The 25185-nt window shown below is 42.5% G+C and overlaps 2 protein-coding genes across 3 annotated transcripts in view; one reads left to right on the top strand and one right to left on the bottom strand.

Moving 5' to 3' along the window:
* Window positions 1-4882, top strand: part of ide (insulin-degrading enzyme) — a 35565-nt gene extending 30683 nt beyond the window's left edge. For both annotated transcript variants that reach the window (XM_028603868.1, XM_028603867.1), the window contains exons 23-25: window positions 858-930; window positions 1037-1104; window positions 2618-4882. In XM_028603868.1, coding sequence (XP_028459669.1) covers window positions 858-930; window positions 1037-1104; window positions 2618-2713 — 237 coding nt within the window. In that variant the 3' untranslated portion in view covers window positions 2714-4882. The remainder of the gene's footprint in view (window positions 1-857; window positions 931-1036; window positions 1105-2617) is intronic.
* Window positions 4883-4932: 50 nt separating this feature from the next.
* Window positions 4933-25185, bottom strand: part of marchf5 (membrane-associated ring finger (C3HC4) 5) — a 34584-nt gene continuing 14331 nt past the window's right edge. The window contains exons 2-6 of the mRNA XM_028603871.1: window positions 23424-23626; window positions 10482-10612; window positions 10121-10304; window positions 9441-9607; window positions 4933-6870 (exon numbers count right to left, since the gene is read on the bottom strand). Coding sequence (XP_028459672.1) covers window positions 6754-6870; window positions 9441-9607; window positions 10121-10304; window positions 10482-10612; window positions 23424-23626 — 802 coding nt within the window. The 3' untranslated portion in view covers window positions 4933-6753. The remainder of the gene's footprint in view (window positions 6871-9440; window positions 9608-10120; window positions 10305-10481; window positions 10613-23423; window positions 23627-25185) is intronic.

The following is a 25185-nucleotide window of genomic DNA, read 5'->3' as shown; positions in this document are numbered from 1 at the left end:
GCTTGAAATTTTACATTTGCATTTGCATGAACTGGGGTAGATGCTCCATATTCATGCGCCATCTTGAAATACGTTAGCCGGTAAGGGACATACAGGACATACTGCTCCGCCTTTCACGTTTTCGTTGTCACATGATAAACTCACAGGTGCTGCTAATGCTGCTAATGGGTATTGTAGCTTCCCGGCCCCGGCAAGTTTGAAGGGGGAAACATGGAGGACCGCACGTGTTCAAAATCCAAATTTCAGGAACAGGAGAGAAAAAGGATATTGAAAAGAGCAAGAGACCGGCTTGAAAGCTACCGTAGATGTAATACGTACTGCGTGGTGCGAGGCCAAAGACACATAGCCGCTAAAAGAATTGACATTATCTCAGCCAAGCAGAAACCATTACAGGCTCCATGCAGAATAAACCTAATGCATTTCTAAAGTCCTATCAGCTGCTATCGCAAAGCATTTTCTTTTTCTTTCTTTTGTGGTGGCCAGCGTTGACGCTGTCTGGCTGCAAAGGAGCCCCATTTTCAGTCTAATATAATCCTCCAGCCAGAGACGGGGACGAGGCCCGACTGTGTAGCTAAATCTCCACGGGGCTGTCACAACTGCTCCCAGACTCGCTGCAAAAAACACCGGGTCATCCAGGCCACACCAAGTCTCTCCGAGAGCTTTTAATACAATGATGATGAGTCATTGCAACTTTTGGATGTGCTTTTATACCCCCACAAAAAAATATATGTATTTGGGCATTTCAATCATGAATAAAATTCTAAATTTGGTTCTAGTAATGATGCGGTTTGTCATGAAAAATGAGTCACCCAGCAACAATCATCCCCCCCCCCCCGGTCTGTTTTGTGTCCCCACAGGACCGGCTGACCGTCGAAGCCCCGAAGAGACACAAGGTGTCCGTGCACGTCCTGTCCAGAGAGATGGACTCCTGTGAGTATCTGTATTTCACGTGTTGGTTTCACGGTCTTCATCCAGACGCTCCGGTGGGTTCATGGAGTGTCGGGGTGACCTGTGCGTTATGGTTTGTGTTCACCAGGTCCGATAGTGGGAGAGTTCCCTGCTCAGAATGATGTCAACCTGGCCCCTGCTCCTTCCCTGCCCCAGGTAAGGGATCACGTTCTCTTTCTTTAGGTTTGGGTGTTAAATAACCTCGATATTCTCCAGACCCACGAAAAGGCCCAAACCAACAATGTATCCTACTAACAAGTATTGTCTGTGAAGCCAAATCCTGACTGGTCTTATTCCTCTGTGTCATGGAGCTCTATTGCTGTTAGAAAAGACAGAAATGGTACATCCTAAGGAAAGCTCATTGTGGGAGTGGCTCTAGTGGCTGTAATTCTGTACCAAGGATGAATTTCGGGAAAGAGACTTCAGATACAGTATTAGGGGACCACTAAGGTCTATATAAAAGAGACTTCAGATACAGTATTAGAGGACCACTAAGGTCTATATAAAAGAGACTTCAGATACAGTATTAGAGGACCACTAAGGTCTATATAAAAGAGACTTCAGATACAGTATTATGGGACCACTAAGGTCTATATAAAAGAGACTTCAGATACAGTATTAGGGGACCACTAAGATCTATATAAAAGAGACTTCAGATACAGTATTAGGGGACCACTAAGGTCTATATAAAAGAGACTTCAGATACAGTATTAGGGGACCACTAAGGTCTATATAAAAGAGACTTCAGATACAGTATTAGGGGACCACTAAGGTCTATATAAAAGAGACTTCAGATACAGTATTAGAGGACCACTAAGGTCTATATAAAAGAGACTTCAGATACAGTATTATGGGACCACTAAGGTCTATATAAAAGAGACTTCAGATACAGTATTAGGGGACCACTAAGATCTATATAAAAGAGACTTCAGATACAGTATTAGGGGACCACTAAGGTCTATATAAAAGAGACTTCAGATACAGTATTAGGGGACCACTAAGGTCTATATAAAAGAGACTTCAGATACAGTATTAGGGGACCACTAAGGTCTATATAAAAGAGACTTCCGATACAGTATTAGGGGACCACTAAGGTCTATATAAAAGAGACTTCAGATACAGTATTAGAGGACCACTAAGGTCTATATAAAAGAGACTTCAGATACAGTATTAGGGGACCACTAAGATCTATATAAAAGAGACTTCAGATACAGTATTAGGGGACCCCTAAGGTCTATATAAAAGAGACTTCAGATACAGTATTAGGGGACCACTAAGGTCTAGAAAAGCATCAAAAGAGCACCATGTCATGGGACTTTTAACCGATTCGGACCAGAGCAAACAAACTATAGGTGTGAAAACGGCAACACATTACACGTTATTGGTCCTTTTTTTTTTTTTTTTAAACTGGTCAGGTAGGCAAAATGTATGTGGTGTCCTTGCTGCAGTTGTCCGTAGAATACTAACCGTGTGGGTGTCCTTCACTGGTTACCTTGGAAACAATGTTCATGTAGCTCCTTTTTGCCATCGGCACCAGATGCAGTTAAAGGCTTTCTCCTCGACGAAACGGACCAAGTAAAAGAAAAAAAAAAAAAAAAAGACTGCCGACACCGGTGGGAATGGCACTCTGATCGACTGACTGTTTTTCTTCTTCTTCTTCTTCCCACAGCCCACGCTTGTTCAGGACATGACGGAGTTCAAGAGGAGCCTGCCTCTCTTCCCCCTGGTCAAGCCTCACATCAACTTCATGGCTGCCAAACTGTGAGCGGGGGGGGGGCAGCAGGTCGACACGCAGCAGCACGGAGGCGCCGGGGGGAAGGGCCACAGCCAGGGAACCCGCTCTGCTTCCCACCTACACACCCCCCCATCCCTCCCCTCCTCCCCCCGTCAGGAAGACTTCCATCTGACTGAACCTGTGTGTGTGTGTGCGTGCGCATGTATGTGTGCATGTGTGGCAGGCTGGAGCCACTAGAAGAGATGCTTGGAAACAAATGTGTGTATTTGAATCCCAAAGTTTAGCCGAGATGAGGGTAGGGGGGGGTCACACCAGACTCCCGTCGTGTTAGGAGTCTCTAAAAGGAGAAGCAACACTCTCACACATCCCAGTACTGTGTAGGCTGTTGTAGAGGAAATACACAACGACCTTAAAAAAAAAAAAAAAAGATGAGGGCCAGTCACTTTTTTTTTTTTTTTTTTTTTTTTAGGTTCCAGTATACTGCAGAAGCTTCCCAGTAGGAGGCGTTTTTATTTCAATGATTCAGACATGCTGCTTTGAGGATGGATAGCTGTTTTTGTGATGAACTGGGGCCTGTAGACGTTAAAGACCACAGCTCCACGAAGGTCTCACCTTTTTGTTTAGTTTTTTTTGTTGGACTGGTATGTTTGCCATGTAACGTTTTATTGAAATTGAGACAGTTTTGAAGAATATTTGCTTTAGAATTATGGTTTTAATCCTCGCAGGTTTTGAAATGTTGCTTGTAAACTGGTAAAATGTTGGGACCCTTTTAAGGAGCTGTTTGAAATTGCTAATCACAGAGAGCCAAGCCCATGAAAATATAATTTTTTTTTTTATATATTATTTTAGTTTTATTGCATTTTACAGTAGTGCGTAATTCAGACACCTCAGGGGTACCTCTATGCTGTTTTTTTAACATCGGTTTTACTAGCGATTGATTACAAATAAAAACATTTTATCAGTCTGTCATCAGTACTCTGTTCACATCACTAAATGTGATCAAATCCTTGTTGGTCTTCCCCCACGTTCTTTTTCTAAGCTCCACGGAGATTGTCATTATTCTAACACACACTCTGTGTCTGCATGTCAGACTTTCTGCAGTTTGTGCCTTTCTTGGGGGGCATCAGATAGTTTGTACAGTATCTGGCTGCACTGAGCTGCTCCTGGTCTGACCCGGGGCGCAATCCTGGAGGATTGAACCCCCCATCCCTGAATTGCTAGACTGTGCTCTGGCTCTTACAGCAGAGTGGTTTAAAAAAAAAAAAAAAAAAAAAGCAGCTAGCATTTTTTTTTTCTAAATAGAAACCTTTCATGTTGGTGTCTAAAGGGGATTAAAGAAAATCTCCAGTCTAGATTATTTTTTTTGTTTCCTGAATATGCACTTCTCTCACTAAGCAATAAACTTAATGATGTGGACAGGGGACAGGGGACGGTGCGAGGCAGCGAGGAGACGTGTCTCTGTCCCTGCAGACTAGCTCCAGCAGCTGGACCCAGCCTGAGGCCAGGCTCCAGCCTGGTGCATGGGTAGTGATGTCAGGGCCTTGCCAGCATGACCTGCACTCTCAGGTGCTAACCAGCTTTGCTGTGTCAACCACTCCTGTTTAAAGAGCCACAAAAATCTGTTATTTCAATTATTTCCCACCGTTCCTGTTCTCAGGCCTAGTTCATTGGTCGCTCATACGATGCTGCGCAGTTTTAAAGAAGAATAAAGTTATAAGGGAGCACCTGCATGATTGTGCTGCGTCAAAAGCTTCTTCAATGTTTTCCAGCATTTTGCTATGTCTCAACCTGATCAAAACCATTTAAAACTATTAACTGCTAAGTAGAGTTAAAGGCACTATTGCCTCTTGTGGTCGGAAACCTAAAGACAACCAGCAGCATACTTGAGGCATACTTTTAAGTCCCACAGCCAATAGCTTGACAGCACCTGGGAATGGTGACAAAGCAGTTTTTCATTGTCTTCAGAGGAAACTGGCAACATTACATATCAGGCTTGGGTTGGCCGTGCACTTACATATCAGGCTTGGGTGGGCCGTGCACTGTTACCTTGATTGGTTTACGTTTAGAAAATCCGAAGCGTATTTTAATTTCAGAAGGTCTTGGGCAACCCAATTGGCTGGTGATACGAGAGTGCTGACTTTGAGTTTGTTCTTTTTATTGTCTCCCGTGTGTTTCTAATTAATAAACTACTGAATGGAACAGTGTGTGTTTTAATGCAACATTTCCCTCACAAGCTCAACACGTGCATGTCAACATTTGGAAAAATACATTTATTCACAGAACTGATACCATAGAACTCAAAACTCAGACACATCTTCCACACTACTTTTGGCAGATTGGACACTTGACAGTGAATGTACAGGGGAAGCGGTTTGTATGAGAACATCTGTAAAGCAGGCACAGCTATATGGGCAGGTTAAATATTCCAAGGGGGTTGGCTACACGTCATGCCTTTTCACACACAGGAAGTCATTTTCTGATGTTTCCTGGCTCCTTTGTTAAACGCATGCTTCCAATGAAGAAAAACAACCCCATTTATTATCTTATAGCGCTGTTCACCGACCGTCAAAAAGCCTCATGTTCTCACATACCTCATGCAGATACAGTATTTGGTTTTATTTGTCCGGGTTTTGAGATTTCCATTGCTACTTTTATTGTGGCTGTCCCAAAGACCTTGTTCCTTAAAAGAAACACCAAAGATTCTTTTGTACCTTAAAATTGGTTTCCAAAATAGTTTTGCTGGTTTATCAACTCTTAACCGGGTGAACGGCACTTCTGCATTCGCTTTGCGGCCCTCCAACGGCTATAACGGCACTATCTGTAGTTCGAATGAGACATAAGAGTTAAAGGATAAAGGACAATTCCACTTCCAACCTGTAGGGGGACTGAAGAGAAGTGCTTTGGTGTTGCTTTAGGTTTTCTGAAGAAATGGTTGCAAATAAATTCAAAAAGGCATAGGCAGGAATATAAAATAAAAAATGAAAACACCTCGGGCAAATGAATCCAAAACTATCTGCATTGCTAGATATCGCCAGTAGTGAGAAGAAGACCTGGCTGAATAAAGTGGATTTGTAGCTCAAGTAAAAAAAAAAAAAAAATAAAGTTTCACATCTTCCCAGAGCAAAGTGCTGGACCATCAGGTGAGCGAGTCTCCCGAAGCTTTTCAGAGGATTTCCGGTCCAACATCCGGTCACATCAAAAAAAAAAAAAAAAAAAAGCTCCGAGGACCAAAAGCGTCCACCAGTCAGGTGTAAACGGTCTCACGGCGACAGGCTCGACCAAGTGCTGTAGCTTTAGGACACATCACAGACGAGCGTTTTGTTGAGATAAAGCTACAGACGACAAACTCTGCCGAGGCCTGTGAACAAAAACAAAGAGCCCTCAAATAGTTGCAGGGTCTCAGAGCCCCCATGTGGTCAGTGGGTTAGGTTCGTCTCTTTAAGATACGTTTTTCTCTTGATGCTTCCTGGTTGGGGTTAACGTACTGCACCAGGATTTATACATTTATTGTTTAATGGTTAATACATTCGACACCACACTGAACAGTTGCATTTTAATACAAACCCCAAACTCAGGCAAAGGGGGACTTTTCAAATCTTTGAAATAATTATAAAACAACCATTTATTATTATAAAACTTTCTAAATTACACATGGCCCGCCTTTTTAATCTTTAAAATACAGTACGTTTACAATAAGAGTTAGTTATGTGGTGGCTGAAGCAAATCCACCCAAAAGTCACACAAGCACGACTCCTTGGTTCCGACGTGTGTGTCTATAACCGCACACCGACTGCAAACATGCTCCAGTCGGCGTCCACGAGTGTTATCCGTCTTCACTTTACCAAAAGCGTCAAAAGTTTAAAAACGTGTAGTGGCGGCGGTGGCGATCCTTGCGTGAATGTCAGCGGCCGTGCGATGAATCGCTCCAGAAGGGGTCGAGGCATAAGGGAGGCTCACCCTGACACGGAGTCCGTTTTCACCAACACGAGTCCCGTGTGTGTGCGTGTGTGTGCGCGTGTGTGTGTGTGTGTTTGGTCCGGCTGTCCTCCCCTCCGGACTGCGCAGCCTCCTCAGACTTCCTCCTGCTCAGGAAAGTCCAGGATCTTGCGGTGGGCTTGCCTCAGGTACTGCTGCTGTTTGAAGTACACCTTAAACGCCCCCTTGATGGCCACAAAGGCTATGCCTCCCTGTAGGGAAAAACAACAACAAAAAAAGTCTTAAAAAAAATAAAATGGCAGATTCTGCTCCGTCTTCATTCAAGAGCAGCTTCAGTGTAAAGGTGTGGTCAAATAACTCACTAACTGGCCAACGTTTGGTTGGTTTGTAGATTTTGTTTATGAAGGATGTGTAGTGTCATGACTGTTTCTTACTCCAAAATGTGCACTTTAGCAGTGGTTAGGTTATTGTCGTTTGGACAAATTGTCAATCGATTCATTGTTAATGGAACCATTTTAAGGCTCATTTCTGTTTTTGTCTTAATACCGAGCCAAATCCCCTTAAATAAAGTGCGGAAATTCCTAAGGAGGTGAAGAAATCAAAGAGAAAGAATGACAGTGAAGTAACCAAATTGTTAAATATACTGTGACCATGTAATAGCTTTCACCAGTGGGCCAGAGGCCCAGGGTGTGAACTACGGGGGAGCTCGACTCCCCTTAAGACATGGGCTCCCCTCAAAACGTGATTTGTGAAATTTTGGGGGGTCTCTAAAAATATTGACAATGTGTCATTTTGACATGCAATTTCAGTTTTGTGTAATGTGATCATTGTGGATTATTATGTGTAAAATTCCAAAAATATTCATTCGTGCATGACGGCGATTTAAACCTAACTCACTTCAATAAAGATAACTATACTATACATACTATACTATACATGCTTTTCTTGTTATGAGCATCGAGGCGTGGCGGTGCTGCGGTGAAAATTCACCTCCTGTTTAGTACATAACTCAAAGATTTGCCGAAAAAAATATAAACGTTGGAGGTCATTAATCAGCGCGCAAAGTCCTTGAAATCCATTCTGCAGTAAGCATCATATAGCCATGGTAAAAAGAAAACAAGGCAGTTTCATTAATTTTGGTTTTACTAATAAATTGTGTAGCGATGACGTTAATAGCACGACCGATTCACGTGCTGCAAGCCATGTTAGCACACCTCCCACCAGGTTGACAACAAGAAGAAGCTGAAGAAATAATGTCCTCTCTGGCTGAAGAGGATCCTAACCCCTCTTGCTCTTCTCTCTGCCGATAAATTGGAACAGCCGGCGGCAGAGAGACGGGAAGAGCCGATATACGTGGCTGTTTGGTAAGGATGGGAGCTTGGGGGCGCGTCGCTTAGCCCTAATTGAACGGAGGAATGATGGTATTCTTCGGTAGCCTGAGAAACTTTAACCGTTGTTCATATGAAATCTCAAAGACAGCCTGATGCTTGGTTTATAGGCTGTTTGCGGTTTGACCTATCAATACATTTTAAATATTATAAAGTATAATAGGGTAAATCCTGTATAGTGCATACACTTGTAGCTGTTATGTATCTTTGTAAGTCATTGTAAGTCTCAAGGGCACGTTGACCACCCCCCTCCCCGCGTGTGAAAAAAAAAAAAAAAAAAAAAAAAAAAAAAAAAGGCCATGGTATGGTTCAAACACTGGCGGAGGCCTAATCACCACCGGGTTCTCTCATTGGGCTACGGTGACTCAGACATTTATTTCGATACAAATCCTGGAGATTATTTCTTCAGAAGGTTGTTGCCGGTGGCCGGGTTAGCTCAGTTGGTAGAGCAGGCGCACATATATAGAGGTTTACTGCTCGACTTGCGGCCGCGGGTTCGACTCCGACTTGCGGCCCTTTGCTGCATGTCATTCCCCCCCCTCCTCCTTTCGTGTCTTTGTCTGCCCTGAGGAAATAAAGGCCTAAAAATGCCCCCCCCCAAAAAAAATAATCCGTAAAAGAATGTTGTCGCGGCTGTAAGTGAGGGACCAAGCACTGAGACGCATAAACACACCGTGAATTCGGTTTGCACTGGTTGGGTGAGCAAGCGTTGAGTCAGCGGCAGCCGCTCAGTCCCTCACAGAGTGTTCAGAGGTATCCCATGAGCCACTCTGGTTACCTCTCTGTCCTCACCGCTGGGGTTCCTCTCATGTACCAATGGCTCACATTATGCTCAGTTAACACCGGCTGAACTGGAATCATTTATGAACTAGCACTGGTGCCGTGTTCCCTTCGAATCTAAAGAGGGAAAGCCAGGGGAACATGTAGAAAGTAGGGCTGGGGAAAAAAAAAAAATCGATTTGATTTAAAAATCGAGTTGGTAGGTCAAATCGATTCGTATTTTCAAAAAATGGATTTTTTTTCAGTCCAAATACAGAATAAATAATTTGGATGTTTAACAATCTTTGTTGCACACTGCACAGTGACTTTTCAGTTAGAGAAAGGGTTTGCCTGTGCAATTTTGTTTAGGTTGATGCACTTTAATTAAATACAATAAATATATATTTACAGTTCGCAGTCATTTTGTTTTAAATGGAAGGGGGTTAAAAAAAAAAAAAAAAAAAAAAAAAAAATCGCCCAGCTCTAGTAAAAAGTACAATTTGAGTCACCGGTACACCTAGAGAATTATTTAAATTCATGAATTATTATCAATCGTCCCATCTATAAACAGCAGCAGGGAGGGCTCGATTGTCTGAAGTTCCCATGATTGTATTACCGCAAGCATTAATTCATTTCCTGGATTGGGCGCAGGAGGAGTTTGGGGCTGTACCCACCAGGATGGTCCTCTGCAGGTTGGAGTTGACGCTGCTGAACATGAGCTTCCCCACGATGGTGGCGATGGTGGGGAAGACCAGGGCGCCGCACAGGATCCGCGTGGCCGACACGTGGTCTGCCAAGGGGCTGGCCTCTGCCGGGATGCGGGGAACCGGGCAGCCGATCCCTGCAGACACGCACGGAAAGCAGCAGGGAGCCAGTTAAAAAAAAATAAAACAAAAAAAACATACATGAGTGCATTGGTTGCAGCCTGATCTTAATAAGCAGAGAGTGGGCAGTTCAAGAGCCTGACATCTGATGGTGGCGCCTGTCTATCTCGGATGGAATGAGCGTAAACCAGTGGCAGCGAAGGGTTTCGGGATGGAGTTACTGTGGGATGTATAAAGTATGAATAGTGTTGCTAACTCACTATCCTGTGTTTGAAACTCCTTCTGTATCATCACGAGGTTGTGGCGATTCTGATGTTTGGATCCATTTTGACACTAGCTCTGGTTCTTAAATGGATTTATCAGCCTTTGAAATTGTGATAGAATCTACGTCCCATTTTCTCCAGCAGTGGAGGCCGTGCTCTAAGCTGCGGCAGCACACGGCTGCCAGATACAGTTCAAACTTCTACACTGCCGACAGTATAAAAAAAAAAAAAATAAATAAAAAAAAAAAAATAGGTGTGTCTCCTGACTTGGGAAGATGCTGTTGAGAATCTGCAGCTTGTTGGAGTACTTCCTCCACAGACGCAGGACATAGTCCTCCCAGCGGATCATCTTGCCGAGGATCAGCATGACGGGGATGGTGGGCAGGCCGATGAGCAGGAACAGAGGGTCGGCCCGCTCCATAACGTCCAGGCCCTCCTTATGGCCCACCACCTGGAGAGCAGAGTGGACGGTCAGGATGGAAAACTACAGCAGAGCGGTGAAACTGGTCGACTTTTACTTGCAAATTAGAAAGAACGGAGCAATGGAGGAGCACAACAAAGGCTGCTGGGACTTTACGGGTACCTAACCATGTGCACGTCATTTGCAGTTTTGCATCATTGGTCACACCTGCATGACAGTGACCGCTCCGTAGGTGACTGCAGTCCAGTAGATGGAGCCCACCATGATGCCGGCGGCGGCGAAGGGGCCGGCCTTAGAGATGAGCCGGTCGGCCAGATCCAGCACGTAAACCACGGGGCCTGGTGGAGGGAAACAGCTCAGAGTGAGTCCAACTCGTACACAGGCAACTTTGATTTGGACATTCTTCTCAACACGGTCTGGCCCTACTGATACTGGACCAGGGCTGCACGATATGGTGAAAATATGCGATAACATGGTTGAGTATCGAGCTGATGATATTACTTGCGATCAGATATTAAAGTGGACTCAGTTCTGCCTTTCTGCTGTTCAGGATTCTGCTTTTAAAAAAAAAAAAAAACATTGCTTGTTGAATTTAAAACAAATAAGGAAATCATTTCCAACATTTTAATGAACAAATTAAAACATTTAATTGAATAAAAAAAAAAAAGCACCACTAAAATAAGTGACTGTTACATTGTAATGTGCAGTTTCCTACTGATGTCAACTATCTCTCACACACACACACACACACTCTATAGTGATACGTCCCAGCCTTTCACGATGCGTTTATTGCGCCAGTTGATATCCCGACGATGATTAAAAAGACGATATATTGTGCAGCCCTACACTGGACTTGAGCCTGACAAACGATCTTGACATATATGAGCAGAACTTTGAGCGACATGCATACTGAGCAGGACATTTTACAGTGTATAAATCAGCGTGTCAGTGCTCCCCTGTGGACCATAAAAAAGACCAGTTTAGTGGTCTAGCTCTGTGACATTTGTCATGAAAAGCTACGTTCGTGACCTTTGGGCCCTTTCTCTGCCCATAACCTACCACAGGTAGTATTCAGTTGATTTCACAGTTTGCCATTTTACCATAGCAGTCTATTTTATTATGACAAGGTCAGAAATGCATGGCTAAAACTAAAAACTACTTTGTATTTTATCAGAAATGTGGTGAAATCCGATGGGCTGTTTTAATTCCCTTTTTCTTTTTTTTAAATCTAATCCCAGTGCATCCGTGCAAAAAGATTTATGTAAATCCACACATGAACATCCTGTCACTGGCAAACAGTCAAACCCATTGGTGCAACCGTGCCAATGAACAGTGCGCGAGTGTACAGCAGGGGTCATGAGACTACTGCAGGTAAAAAATTAAAAAATAAAAACACTGGAACTAGAGACACATCCAAACTCGACACATACGTGTCTAATTCATCTACAGAAAAAGGAACCAGTCATCGGTTGTTATGTCCTAAAGTGACACACTGACCTTTACCAAACAAAGTTGAGTTTTCCGTAAACAGCTGAAGACACAAGGAAGCTCAGGCTAACTTAACACCATGAGAGCATGATGTTAAAGTGTGAGCTTCCTTCTGACGGCAGCCTTCCCGTGCTACAAAAAAAACAACAACAATGCAGTCACGTGAAGGTTAAAGAAAAGAGAATTTGAAGCAGGTCGGGTAATGGCGCACACCTTGTATTGCAAGTTTACTGACGGACAGGGAGGAGCTTCTCAGCCAAAAAATAGCTGGGCTGAATCTGGACAAATCGTAACAAGGATTCATCTGAAGTCCAGACGTGTCTTTCAGGGCGGCTGCCTGACATCAGCTCAGGGGGCAAGACCTAAAAAATAAAAACTTGAGAAAATTCTCTGCAGCATCCTCCTCTCTGGCATTCCAGGCCGACTCGGGGGAAATCATGCAATATTTACAGGAAGGCAACCTGATTTCCTCACCCAGACACAGCCATCCACAGCCTATTAATAACTAGCCCAGGAGTCAGAGGGAGCAGAGCGGAACGATAAGATCCACAGCACAGAGCAGGATGGATTTAAAGGCCCTAAAAATATATATTTTCTCAAAACACCTTCTTTCTTTAATTAATGTTGTGCTACATATAGCCTACACAACATTTTCTGCCAAAGTAGCAAATTTTTGGGTATTTCACATGAGACTTTGCCAGTAACTAAGCCTTAGTTACCTGTTAATTAACTCTTCAAGCTTTCTGTACCCACATGGCAAATGTGCAGTGTACAATGATAACGTGGCAGATTTACCACTTTAAATACTTATTTTTTTTGAATCAATGAGTCCTCTGTTTGCAGGCTCTTCAACGGTAGATTGATCAGCTGAAATGACAACTGTCCGTGGCAGATTTGATCAGCTATAGCTAGCTGTGTAGTTCCATGAGTTGGTTAAAATGTTTGTTCGAGCTTAACGTTTTTATAAACAGCTTTTTGTTCCATTATCGCAGTGTAGAGCTAACTTCTAGCATTATACTATAGGCAAGACAGAAGATGTACATGATGTGGTAACCCTGCAACACTAAACCATGCGGTACCCTTTTGCTCATGAACATGTGAAGAAATCCAACACTTGACAGGTTTCCCAATAAATAGAATAATGAGATAGATAAATATATATATCCAATTTTCAGCAAAAGCTATGAAAATCGGACAAGCAAAAATAAATATATTCACCGACAAAGTGGGTCAAGTCATTTCCACAGGCTTTTTAAACAAAACATGCTCGTCTCTTGAGAAGGGTGACATTTATAAAATAGCAATCTTGATACATCATCTTGTATAATTGGGAAATAAAGCAGTGGAGTGACAAAAAAAAAAAAATAGTGTTGAGTCATTGGTCCTTGTGAAAGCAGGGCTTGGTTCAAGAACACTTTTCTCTCTGGCCATGTCAGCAGCAGATTGATAAATATATGATCTCATTTCATTTACGCTACAAGGCTGGTGTACAGCAAGTAAAAAAAATAAATTAAAAAAAACCGATCAACCTTGGAGCACAAAGAGCTTCCATCACTTAAAGTTAAGGGTGGCTGTGCTGCAGATGGTTACAGGCTGTTGGCAGGGATTACTGCTAGAGCCGCCATCTCCAAGTCCTCATTTAAAGACGTGGACTGAGTGAATGCAAACACCTGAGCAGATACGTCTTCATGAGCCTGCAGAGGAAATCAGAGCGACAAGACCAAAACTGTAAATTCATAATTTACATTAGCCTACACACCAAGTTTAAAAAAAGAGCAGCAGCTTTCTAAAATAACTCTGGTTATTTTGGGGTTATGGGTTTTTACAGTTGGGACATAAGAGACTTTATCAAGCTGTTTGCAAAGCCAGGCCACCGTGAGGCCGTTACCCATAAGTACTCGACACAAGTTGTAGTATACAATTCAGCCACTGTTAGCTGTACACCTATTTCTACAGCCGAGTACATTCACACTAAAAAAGCTGAGTGTAAGAGCGCCGTTCCGTGCAGTATTTTCAGGCCTCTCTCTTTAGACAGCAAGGCTCCTGGCCACTTGTTGAGGAAGGAGCCCAAAGCGAGCAAGAATCATTTGGCACTTTTAAAGCTACTTAACACGCAACAGAAAATCTCACACTTTCATTTCTAAAGTAGTCATAAACACAGAAGCTCTCCCTCGTCCACTGCCAGCCTTTTGATGCTTTCCAGAGCTCTTTTTTGGTTTTACTGCACCTGTGTGTGCCGAGCGGATTGATCTCGCATTGCTTGAGCGCACTAATATGGCATATTTTGATGACATCGTTGGAATCTCTTCCGTTTTTCTCCCTGCCTAAGCATTACGCCATCGCAGGCCAGAGGGAACTGGGTCGCCCCTTAATGGCTGCTGGCAGCATGGAGACCGGAGCAATTCATTTCAGCCACTGGCAGCAGATTCCATAATTAAGATAATTAAAAAGAAGGGACGGGGGAAAAGTGAAGGAGAAAGGCGAAAAGTGCAACTGCAATTCCTCAATAGTGGGCACACATGCTGGCGCACTGTTCCAGCTGGCTTGTTTACGCCAAGAAGAAGAAGGAGCAGCAAGGACACGCCGTCCTCAGGAGTTATATGGCCAGCAAAATTAGCATGACCGGCTGGCTCTGGCTCTGCAGCAGGTGCTGGTGGGAATGGGGCCAGGACAGCATATAGCTACCCTACTCTTTGTGTTGCTATCTCCTGTGCAAAAAGTCAGTGAAAATTATCAAAACCTGAGTTAATAGAAAAGCTTGTCTGTGGCTCCAAATCAACCCCCCCACTGATCTGGCAGCAGGCAGGGGTCCCACCCTGCAACCCTGAGAAAATAACTACTTTGACAGTTTACCAACAGTGCTCCCTGGCTCTACCTGTCCACAGCTTTACCTCCATCACCCAGATAGAACGCTGTCATGCCAGTGTTGTCACCAAACTGGGACGTTATTATTCCGGAACTAATTAAAGCTGCAGCAAATACCACCGCTTGTGAAGCCAAGCCACTAAAATTATATTTAAAAAAGTAAGAATATTTAACTGAGATTAACTAAACACGATACACATGGAGCAATTGGCTGATTGTACAACAAGCAAATAAAAAAAATAAATATATAAGCTAGCATTGTGTCTATATAACTACAATAACAAAACAAAAAAATGGAGGAACACTGCAGCAATGATGCGGCAGAACAGACAACGCTGCACTCCTCCTGCTCACTTTGAAGTGCACTAATGCCCGGAGTATCCTGCAGCTAGAGACTGGAACTCAAGACGGCACAAAAAATATCTCAGCTAAGAGGTGGAGAAATTTGCTCTTCTGCATTTATTGGTATTTAAGTCATATTATTCATTTGAAACAATATATAGACAAGCCATTTAAGTGCCCATCTGTCTGCCTTAACTACTAAATGCAGAATATGGTGAGGATTGCTGGAAGATGTACGTAAACAACTTAACAATTACAGCAATGTAAAGGAAATTTGAATGAAAATTAAATGAAAATTAAATAACAGCCACAACGTGGTAAAACCCCTGGTAATCCAAATAACAAACCCAAGTAGTGTGCAAATGCAGTTTGACCCGAGGCTGACATTATGTAAAACCAGCTTGCAACTTTTGCATGTGGTGCTCTGCTGGAAAGGCTCAGGTCTGAGGCACATCCTGTTCCTTATAATCTAGAAATGTCACCATCACAGACCAGAGTTCTGATGATGCGTAATGTGACTTTTAAGTCACAGGGAAACACTGGAGGACAGCTGTGATTTCACGGATTCATCAGCCGAGTGCCGGCGTAACACCGCTCATCTCCTCTCTGCTCCCGTCAGCCTTTGATGAGCTGCTCCGTCAGCTCCTCCCGTGACCCAATTTCCCTCCCAGTCCCCTCTCCCAGACACAGACACGTCCAGCATTTCTGCACGGCTCCCTCGCCGTTGCCACTCGCTAATGGGATCAGGAAAAAGACACGTCTCCCAGTGGATGAAGAGCCTCTCGGGTACACCCATCAACTTCCTGTCCTGATACATTCAGCTGAAAGGGGAAAATGTACGTAGAATAGAGAGTTCTCTGTGCTACTGCAAACCACAACAATCTGGTGCGACCAGGGAAGGACCAGACAGTGTAGAGTAAAAAGATTGCCGGTGCAACACAGATTTTTAAAAAAGGTGCACAATAATGACTAACGTTTCGTCATGTCATGTCTGAGTGGACCAATCGGTCACGAATGTTGCGGGCGCGCCTAAATATCATACTTGCAAACTCAGAAGGGCTGAAAAAGGTGACATATATAAAAAAGGGGCAACTTGTTCAATTGTATTTGTCTGTTCAAAAATATAAACAATAAAAAGTTGATAAAAAAAAAAAAAAAAAAAAGGAGCACAAACGGCAACATTAAAGAACGGCTTGTGTATTGCTAAGACCACAGGGTCAAAATTAAATATTTTATTAAAAATGTAATAACTTATACCAATAACTTATTTCACCAGTAAATTCCTGTTAACGACAAAAACAACCACTGGATGGGAAAAGGGTATTTTACAATTATTTTGAATGCACCACAAGGCGAGGCTGAGTCTGTGTTTTTCAGACAACGGAAGCTACAGTCTGGTGTTACAATCCTCTCCAGTGAAATACAGACAGACTTTTATACTGTTTACCTGTCAGCATTTTAACCGTGTTTACTCCAGCTGCTAGCTAACGGTAGGCTAACGTTACCTGCTGCTAAGTGTAGTGTTAACTAGCGTCCCATGCGGCAATGTTTCAGAGAGAAGCGCTGGCATTTAAGTGGCACCTAAATAAGGCACTGAAATCCGCTTTGCTATTCGGTCCGGTAGATAACGGTCGTTAAGGTACCGGTGCCGTATTAGCACCGGGTCTTGGACCCCCCCAAAATAAAAACTCTTTGGATCCACACGATTCGTGTAGATGACATTTTCCCATTCAAAACGTCGACTTTTGCCGAAAAGAGACTAGTTTGCAGGTATGAAATATAAACCTAGGTGGCTCAGCGCAGATGTCTTTCAGTGTCCGGTCACTCTTCAGAACATGCCAATTCTTGCAAATAATGTTTTTCATTCTTCCTGCTGCTTATAGCAGGTGGAAAAATATACTCTGGATGTAGTGTGTGAGGCGCGATCTGTACTTTGAGCCCTATCCCACGCTTTTGTATGTCAGATTTGTCATGTGGGCTGCTTTTGACATAAAATCAATTGAGGTGCTACAATTTCTACTGACTCACAGGAACTGGCCCACTGGTATATTGCGGACTAGATGAGGAGAGGGATTGCTGTCCGCTCTTAACAAGGGTTTCCTACTGAGGGGCTTGTGGTAGATGGTGGATTGTAGGATATTATTTGCATCCTTAGAAATGGTAAGGTCTAAGAAATGAATGGACTGTGTGTGATTCAGCTCAATAAGTTTGCCCTTCCACATTAAAAGAACATTGTCTATGTATCTGCGCCACAATACTATTTTAGAATAAAAGGGGTTATTTTCAGGATTATGTATATATTTTTCTTCCCATAAACCCATCACCAAACAGGCATAAGAGGGTGCAAATGTGCTCCCATTGCAGTACATTGTAGTTGTAAGTAAAATTTAAAGAAATGGTTTGATCGAATGCGCTCGATAAGATTTACAAGAAATTCTGATTGAGGCAAAACATCAGTGGGACGTTTAGCAAGTTAATACGACATGGCTTGTAGGCCTATGTGGTGGGGTATGTGTGTATAAAGACTTTGCACATCCAAAGACACAAGGACATCATTGCTTTCACAATTCCAATGATTAATCAAATTCAAAAAAGGTATGATGGTAAACTGTGAATATATTTTCTTAGAAAGAAATCAACAAATTGTGAGAGAGGCTCAGTGAGGCTCCCTATGCCAGATACAATGGGGCGCAAAAGGAGGATCATCAAGTTGTTGAATTTTGGGTAGACCATAGAATACTGGACATCGGGGGTGGTCACTCAGCAGAAAAGCCTTTTCTTTATCGGTTATCCAGCCTTTTTTGTGAGATATATCAATAAATTCATCAACCATATTTTTTATGCTAAAAATATGATTGAGAGAGGAGAGGCTGATATGGGTTTTTCGTCATTTAGCAATTTCAATATACCACAATCCTAATTCTTTAAACCCATAACAACAGCAGCTCCCCCCTTATCGGCAGGGCGAATAATAATGTCCTGTCTTGATTCCAAAGAGCGTAGCGCATCCAGTTCACTGTCAGGTTTTTATTTTTGGAGGCACATAGCGCACTTAGTTTGGCCAAGTCTTGCTCAAGTAACTGACTGAAAGTGACAATGGTGGGATTTAAATTAGAAGAAGGCAGAAACCTTGATTTCTTTTTAAAAAGGGGGTCACTTCTCTAGGGGTTTCGCTAGTATTGGAATCATAGTTTCTGCTTACAATATTACTATTAGACAAGCCATTGGACCTAGAAAAGAAATGTTTTAAGGTGAAGCGGTCTAAAGAATTTAAAAGGAGTCCACTTTAAGAGAGAATGAGTTAGTGTGACTGGAAGGGGCAAACGAGAGTCCGTTCCGAAGCACTGCTTTCTCTGTATCCAAAATTCACCTTTTCGGTGTTCAGAAAGTAGCGGCTAGAAATCACTTGACTCCAGTAGTTCTGGTTTAAGTACCAGAATAATCTGGTTTAAGTAGTAGAATGAAAATGGAAAATATTTTGAAAGAGGGTTGGTTACCATAGCAACGGTTGCCAATAGTAGCTATGAAGTTCGGCGGCAAAACAGGTTTGTCTATGACCAAAGTATTCCAACAATGTGGGTACTGCTGGGTTAGACATTGAAATCAACACACTACAGCTTATTAATGCACTTCCAATCAGCGTACTCTTCCATCTATCATAATGGGGAGAAGTGGGAATGGGTAGTTAAAAAAAATAAAAAATAAAAATAAAATAAAAAAGGGTAGCTTTCTGTATCTGGTAGGCTAAAACTCCGTCAGGTCAGTCCTACGTTGTTGATTGAGAAGTGATTCACAAAGCCTCAGCTGCTGTAAGCAACGTGGCTTGCCACGCCTGTGTTATGGAAGGATAAGAGATAATGACATTTTAAAAGCATTTTGATGGTTAACAAGTTAGGGATGCAATCCGCCCACCAACAAATCAAAACAATCCAATAAGAGATTGTTTGCACAACTATGCACGACTCGGGACACTAAATACATGCGGTTTGCAGCACTTATGCACTCAGCCGTCTGTCGGAATCATTTATCAAGCCAAACCTGCGCTTTTCAGACCCCCTTTTGTTTGACAGTTATGTATTATCTGGTAAAAGTCAAGCTTGAATGTAGAATAGGGCGTCAAGTGTTTCACCGTTAGTAATATCACAGTCTACGCCTCTCTTTTTAATCTTTCTACATATTTACTTTGTTCCTCACGCTCATGAGTATCAAGGAATATTTAATTTCACATTCACACAGATGTTACCGGTCAACCAATCACTGAAGTCATAATAAGTTCAAACATGTCCAAAAACCGGGCCACCTCTGCCCTTCTCTTATCCAAGGAGTTCTCTTGGTCCCTCAGTAAAAGCAGCATTTTTTAGCACAATTTAGGATGAATCCTAGTGGTATGATTAGCTACCACCCCCACCCAAAAAAAAATTATTTACATAGAAGAGACATCCTGTTTTTCCCGAGGGACCATCTGAACCTTACTAGACACTTCTCACTTAAAACTTAAAATGCAAAACTGAGTTTTCACCCCAATGTAGTCCCCTCCCAACAGATCCTCACAGTATTTGCTATAGATTTGACACTTTCATTAGCCATGTAAACAGCTTAACTCTGAATATTGTCTTTCAGAATAAGGGCAAAAACCGGAAATATTATATCACAGTCTCATCTAAACTGAAGGGGAACCAAAGGAAGTTAGACACTGCTAAATCAAAAGGTAACAAGCCTCTGGTTGCTTACATCAAGTGCTAAGTAAATAAACGGTTACGGTTAACCGGTTAACATTAGATAGTTTGTGCAATAAGTCAGATGAGTTCTCTCGGACTGAACTAGAATAGATATGCATCTGGGGCGCCTGGTTACCTCACCTGGTTGAGCGTGCGCCCCATGAACAGACGCCCATCTTTGTCACAGCGACCGCGGGTTCGGTTGCGACCTACGGCCCTTTGCTGCATGTCATTCTCCCCCCCCACTTTCCTTTCTTAATCTGTCCTATAAATAAAAGGTAATATAAGCCAAAAAAAACAAAAATAGAATAGATATGCATTTAATTAAGCTCCAAGTTGGTATTAACCTAGAAACTACTTACAATAAAAGATACATTTGTTCAGTTCTCTCGAATGTTCTTTGATTTCAGCATTATAATCTGTTAAGATTAATTAAACTACAGTAGGAGGACAAGGTACACACATACCCAGTGTATCCCTGACTGAGACATTTGTTCTAATACAGCCTAAAGCACAGACTTCATTTTACCATGTTGCTTGGCAACAAGTCAGGTAGGGCATCACTTCAAATTTCACTGAATCAATACATTTCTGTGCTTCCCTCTTTGCTATAGATTTGTAAGTAATAAAGTTTTTCTTTATCTACGACAAACACTGGGCGTGCAAAATAATGGACACCCAATGTTGTTTACACTACCAACCCACTTACACTAAATCCTGTAAACCTATTTCTGTGACATAAGTTGAAAAGAATTTCTTAAAAGTAATAAAATCTGCACTCAAACCCTACGTTATTAGTTTAGCAACGACGTGCATCGATTTGGCACGATTCTTTCCGCTCTAACAGCCGAGCTTGTTGGAACCTTGTCAATTGCTCTATATTATTCAGATCCAATTGTTTTTGTAATATAATGCAAAGATATTTTTTGTGAGCCAATAAATGTGATATTTTAATTAATTATCACTTAACACATTTAAACAATTAAATGTGTTATGTGTGTTATCAGGGCCTGTTGGACTACTCTACTGGATGTTATTTTATTTTCTGCATAGGGTTGATACAGCACTAATTAACAGACCTGTTGGGAGCCAATTAACACAACCTTAAATATAAAAAAAGCAAAGGGCCTGACAGACACAATCACAAAGCAAGCAGCCAAGTGCCAATAATCAGCTCTCTGAGGAAGACAGACATTCACTCTGTTATTTACTAGGGTTGGGTACCGAAACCCAGTTCCACTATGGAACCGGTTCCTACACGACCAGTAGGAATCAGACCGGATTAGAATGCAAATTTCAGTTCCTCATTTCAGTTCCACTTAATCTGTTGACTGAAATATTTTCTCTCCGTCGCTCCAAAACGGGCGTAAAAATATCACACTCTGTAGTCTGCCGTTAGCTAGCTACCGTAAATGAAGGCTACTTTTAAAATGCCATATTTCCCCTCTGGGCTCACCAAAACTGACGTAAAAGCATAATTAACCATTCACTGCACGTGATCGCTAGTAAACATATCCCATATTTTATGTCATTTTTCAAGAATCTGTTTTGGAATCTGAATAGTTTTAAAAGTACCGGTCTGGCATCTGTTTTCGTAAAAATCCAAAAGATTCCCAACCCTATTTACTAAGGAGGAGGAAGTGTTTAAAAGAAGCTCGACTGAACGTTCTGCCCATAGCACCAAAATGACTGACAGCACAGCCTTGGTCACTATAAATATACATGAACCTTTTTACCATACGGGCCAGGCCTCCTCCAGACTAGCATTGTCTTGGGGCCCACTACTGCCTCAAATTGCAACTTCTCTCTTTGAGGTTGAACTGGCAGTGGCAAAGTGGCGGATGTGTAACCCAGTGGCAACTGTGCACTATTGATAATATGGGTCTCAGGGTTTGGCATTTGGCTGTAAAAAGGGATAAACTATTTGTTTTTCTGTACCTAGAATATTTTTCTGTCACTGCAAAATGCAAAAACAGCATGACAGGTATAAAGGGATCGGAGACAGAGAAACTGAAAAGTGAGGAGGTTCTGGCCAAACAAACTTAATCGTGTATGGTACATGTTCACTTCATGAGTCATAACTGGTGTTTAGAAACAATTGGAGCCCTCGTCACTAACGCGTCAGAATTATTGAGCCAGCCACTTTTCTCCTAAATGCTGGTCGGTCAGCTAGGAGCCGGGCCGCAAAACAAGGAGCAGCCTTCTGTTCCTCATCAATCTGAAAGGACATATTTACCCAGATCACAACAGAAGCATAAGCTTCAGAGTAAATAAACATGCACTCAGGCAAGACAGACTGAATTGCCGTCAGAGCTTCGGGTACAGTTGCAGGCGCCCTCAAAGGAGGAACTTCAACAGTCTATTTACATGGAATTTTGCTCTATAATCCCACTCCAATGTTGACAACTGTTGGAAAATGAGAGTTGCATGACATTTTGACAGTACAACAAATTAAATTCAGAATTATGAGTTGGAAAAATTTTGGTAATTTCTGAATCTCTCTTAGTGCTATACAGCAAAGAGACAACCCTGCTCCCCCATATGTTCGTAGTTTAAACATTCATTACACACTGATTTTAAAGGAACACGCCGACTTACTGGGACTTTAGCTTATTCACCGTAACCCCCAGAGTAAGACAAGTCGATACATACCCTTCTCATCTCCGTGCGTGCTGTAATGCTGTCTGACGGTTCCAGCATTAGCTTAGCCCAGCACAGATCCTGGTGGACAGCCATCTTCTAACTGTAAACAAACCGGGAACTATATTCTCAGACAGGCTTGCTGCGAGCATATCACTCCGCCCAAGTACTATATTCTTCCACTTGAGAATATAGTTCCCGGTTTGTTTACAGTTAGAAGACGGCTGTGTCTCATGTTACATTGTTTTTTGTACATGCTGTGACTCTATAAATCACAACATGTAAATAGGAACATGTTGGTGTTATTTTGTCACTTATTCGGAGCAGTAGGATTACTGGAACCATTCACCTGCATGTTCTGTGCTAGCCTGATGCCGCTGGAGCCGTCAGACAGCCTTACAGCATGCACGGAGATGAGAAGGGTATGTATCGATTTGTCTAACTCTGGGGGTTACGGTGAATAAGCTAAATTCCCAATAAGTCGGCATGTTCCTTTAAGATTGCCAATTCTCCACTACGTGAATAGAAGATCTAGGAAATAAAAAGTATAAATAATGATAAATACATTGGACTCTTACATGAAGCTAGGCTAAAGGGATTGTAGACGAACTTGACCTTTGAAAATATAACTGAAGGAATGGTTGTCCCCATGACATACTGATCAATAGTGATGAAGCATCATGGCCAGTGCCATGTTATTTTTAAGTTTCCAGCTAAGGTAAACAACAGCAGAACTGGCAGCAGCGTTAACGTCAATGCTTCGATTTGATTCAATTACCTCCTTCGTCGGATCAAGCCTTTCACTCGCCATAAAAGAACTCATCTTAACCCAGTAAGTTTACAAGAGAGACTTCAAGTCACTGAGAGTCCTGGCATCCGGTTGCCCTTGAACTCACCCATGCTTCCTGTTTCCGCTTTGTCATGCACCACTGAAAGAGAGAAAAAAAAAAAAAAAAAAATAGTGGTGCACAACCTCTGGTCGTGCACTTTAAATCCTGGCGCGCCAGCGAGATCTACGTCACATTGTCTTGCGACAGGTCGGGACCGGCGACTGTTAAGAGGCCTTTAGTTTGATCCTGTGTGAGATGCAACCCACCCAGTTTGGGAAAGACGATGAGGTATTCTGCGTTGCACTGTGGGCAGGCCACGCGTGCCGTGCTGTTGCCTCGTTGCTTCTCGTCCACCCAGCGCTGCAGACAGGCCTGGTGAACCCACTTGGTCGAGCCCCGGCAGCGACACGGACGCACCCACTCTGCTGTGCGGTCGTCCTCATCTGTGGCAAAGCACACCCAGCAGCTCCTAAAAACAAGCACACACACACACCCACAGGTGGGATGAAGACAATGAAACACATACGCCCAGATAATGGAAAAAAAGCTGTAGATTTCTAATTGAATGACACCTTTGGTGTTGTGTTAGCACTGATGACAACAGATAATGTGCCTTTAGAAGAGACAACCACAGTGGTTAGAGACTGCACTTCTAAATCAAAAACCCAAGCAGATCTCCAGCATTCTGGAACACCATACAGGCAAATGAAGCCAGCTAAGAAAAGGAAAATAAAAAAAAAAATGCAGAATACAACTTTTTTTTTTTTTTTTTTTTTTTTTCATTCCATCATAAAACTGACCTGTTGACAATTCCTGAACTGGGCTGCAGCTTGCACACGTTTATACACGTCCGGCACAATGACAATGAAATTTATCAATTTAACGTAGAAACCAGCGCCGAAATCAGGTTACGATATGCTCCACGTGCGATTCATGAAATGTTCGTATCACACCAATCAGAGCATAAGAATGGTTGGACATTGATAAATGCAGCGGCTGGAAACAAATCGTAATTTAAATCACGCCCCAATATATTCTCGGTTTTTAGGCCTCGCCCCTACAATTTACATAATCCGGCTAAGAAGCGGAACTTTTCAAAGGTTGAGACTAAAACCCTGACATCTCAGGTTCATTTGCGCTAACATGTGTACTATTTAGCAGCCTGAAAACTGTTATTAAAGGCTGTAGAAAGAATGCCGAATGGAAAGAGATCACCGATGCAGCGAACAGTATTGCCGTAGTAAATCAGACTCCAGCTGAAGTTTATTTATACATCCTTGACATATGTATGCTATAGTCCTAATAGTAATATACAGGCTAATATTGCAATCTCTTTGGCCTACATGGTGTACCTATATTTAAATAAACGCACAGTAGCAGAGTTTATGCAGTGTCTTATTTTACTGGCGCCATCACTACATTTATGGCACCCTGTTTTCCTGCGCGATGTTGTGCAGAACCCCACAGGCTAAAACAATGTTGCAGACTTTTTCTGGCGTGTAATAGTAGGGTCCCCCCCCCAACGCAAGTAGTCATCTGCCATTGCCGATAAGTGATCAACTGATGACTTCTCCTGTTAAACTGATTATATGCTGCACCAAGTCTACACTGACTCGAAAACTTGCGTACACAAGATTAAACTAGACGTGAGATTTGATTGTAGCCTCCGCTCACGTCCATGTCGATAGATGCCGAGCTTTGCGTGGAGATGACCGTACCCCGGTTTTACGCTCGCTTTCTGTCGTGCATTCATTTCGTAAATGAGGGACACTGAAATGCATAAAATACACATGTGAAGATACATTGTAGCGTGGCCAAGCACTTATTAATTAGGTATTCTCTACGACCAAGTGTGGTCGCATATCTGCAGCGATATTTGGCATTAGTTATTACTTTGGCACAGCCTGAAACTGCAGTAGGAGGCTGACGCTGTGGGAAGAAGGACTTGCTTTAGTCGGTTTTTGTTTCGTTCGGTTAATTAAAACATTTAGGTGATGCAGTCATAAATTAAACCTTTTAAGTGTTTCC

Source organism: Perca flavescens, chromosome 17 (genome assembly GCF_004354835.1).
Source record: "Perca flavescens isolate YP-PL-M2 chromosome 17, PFLA_1.0, whole genome shotgun sequence".
Taxonomy (NCBI): domain Eukaryota; kingdom Metazoa; phylum Chordata; class Actinopteri; order Perciformes; family Percidae; genus Perca; species Perca flavescens.
The sequence above is the reverse complement of the archived record's forward strand: the minus strand, read 5'-3'. Positions and strand labels throughout refer to the sequence as shown.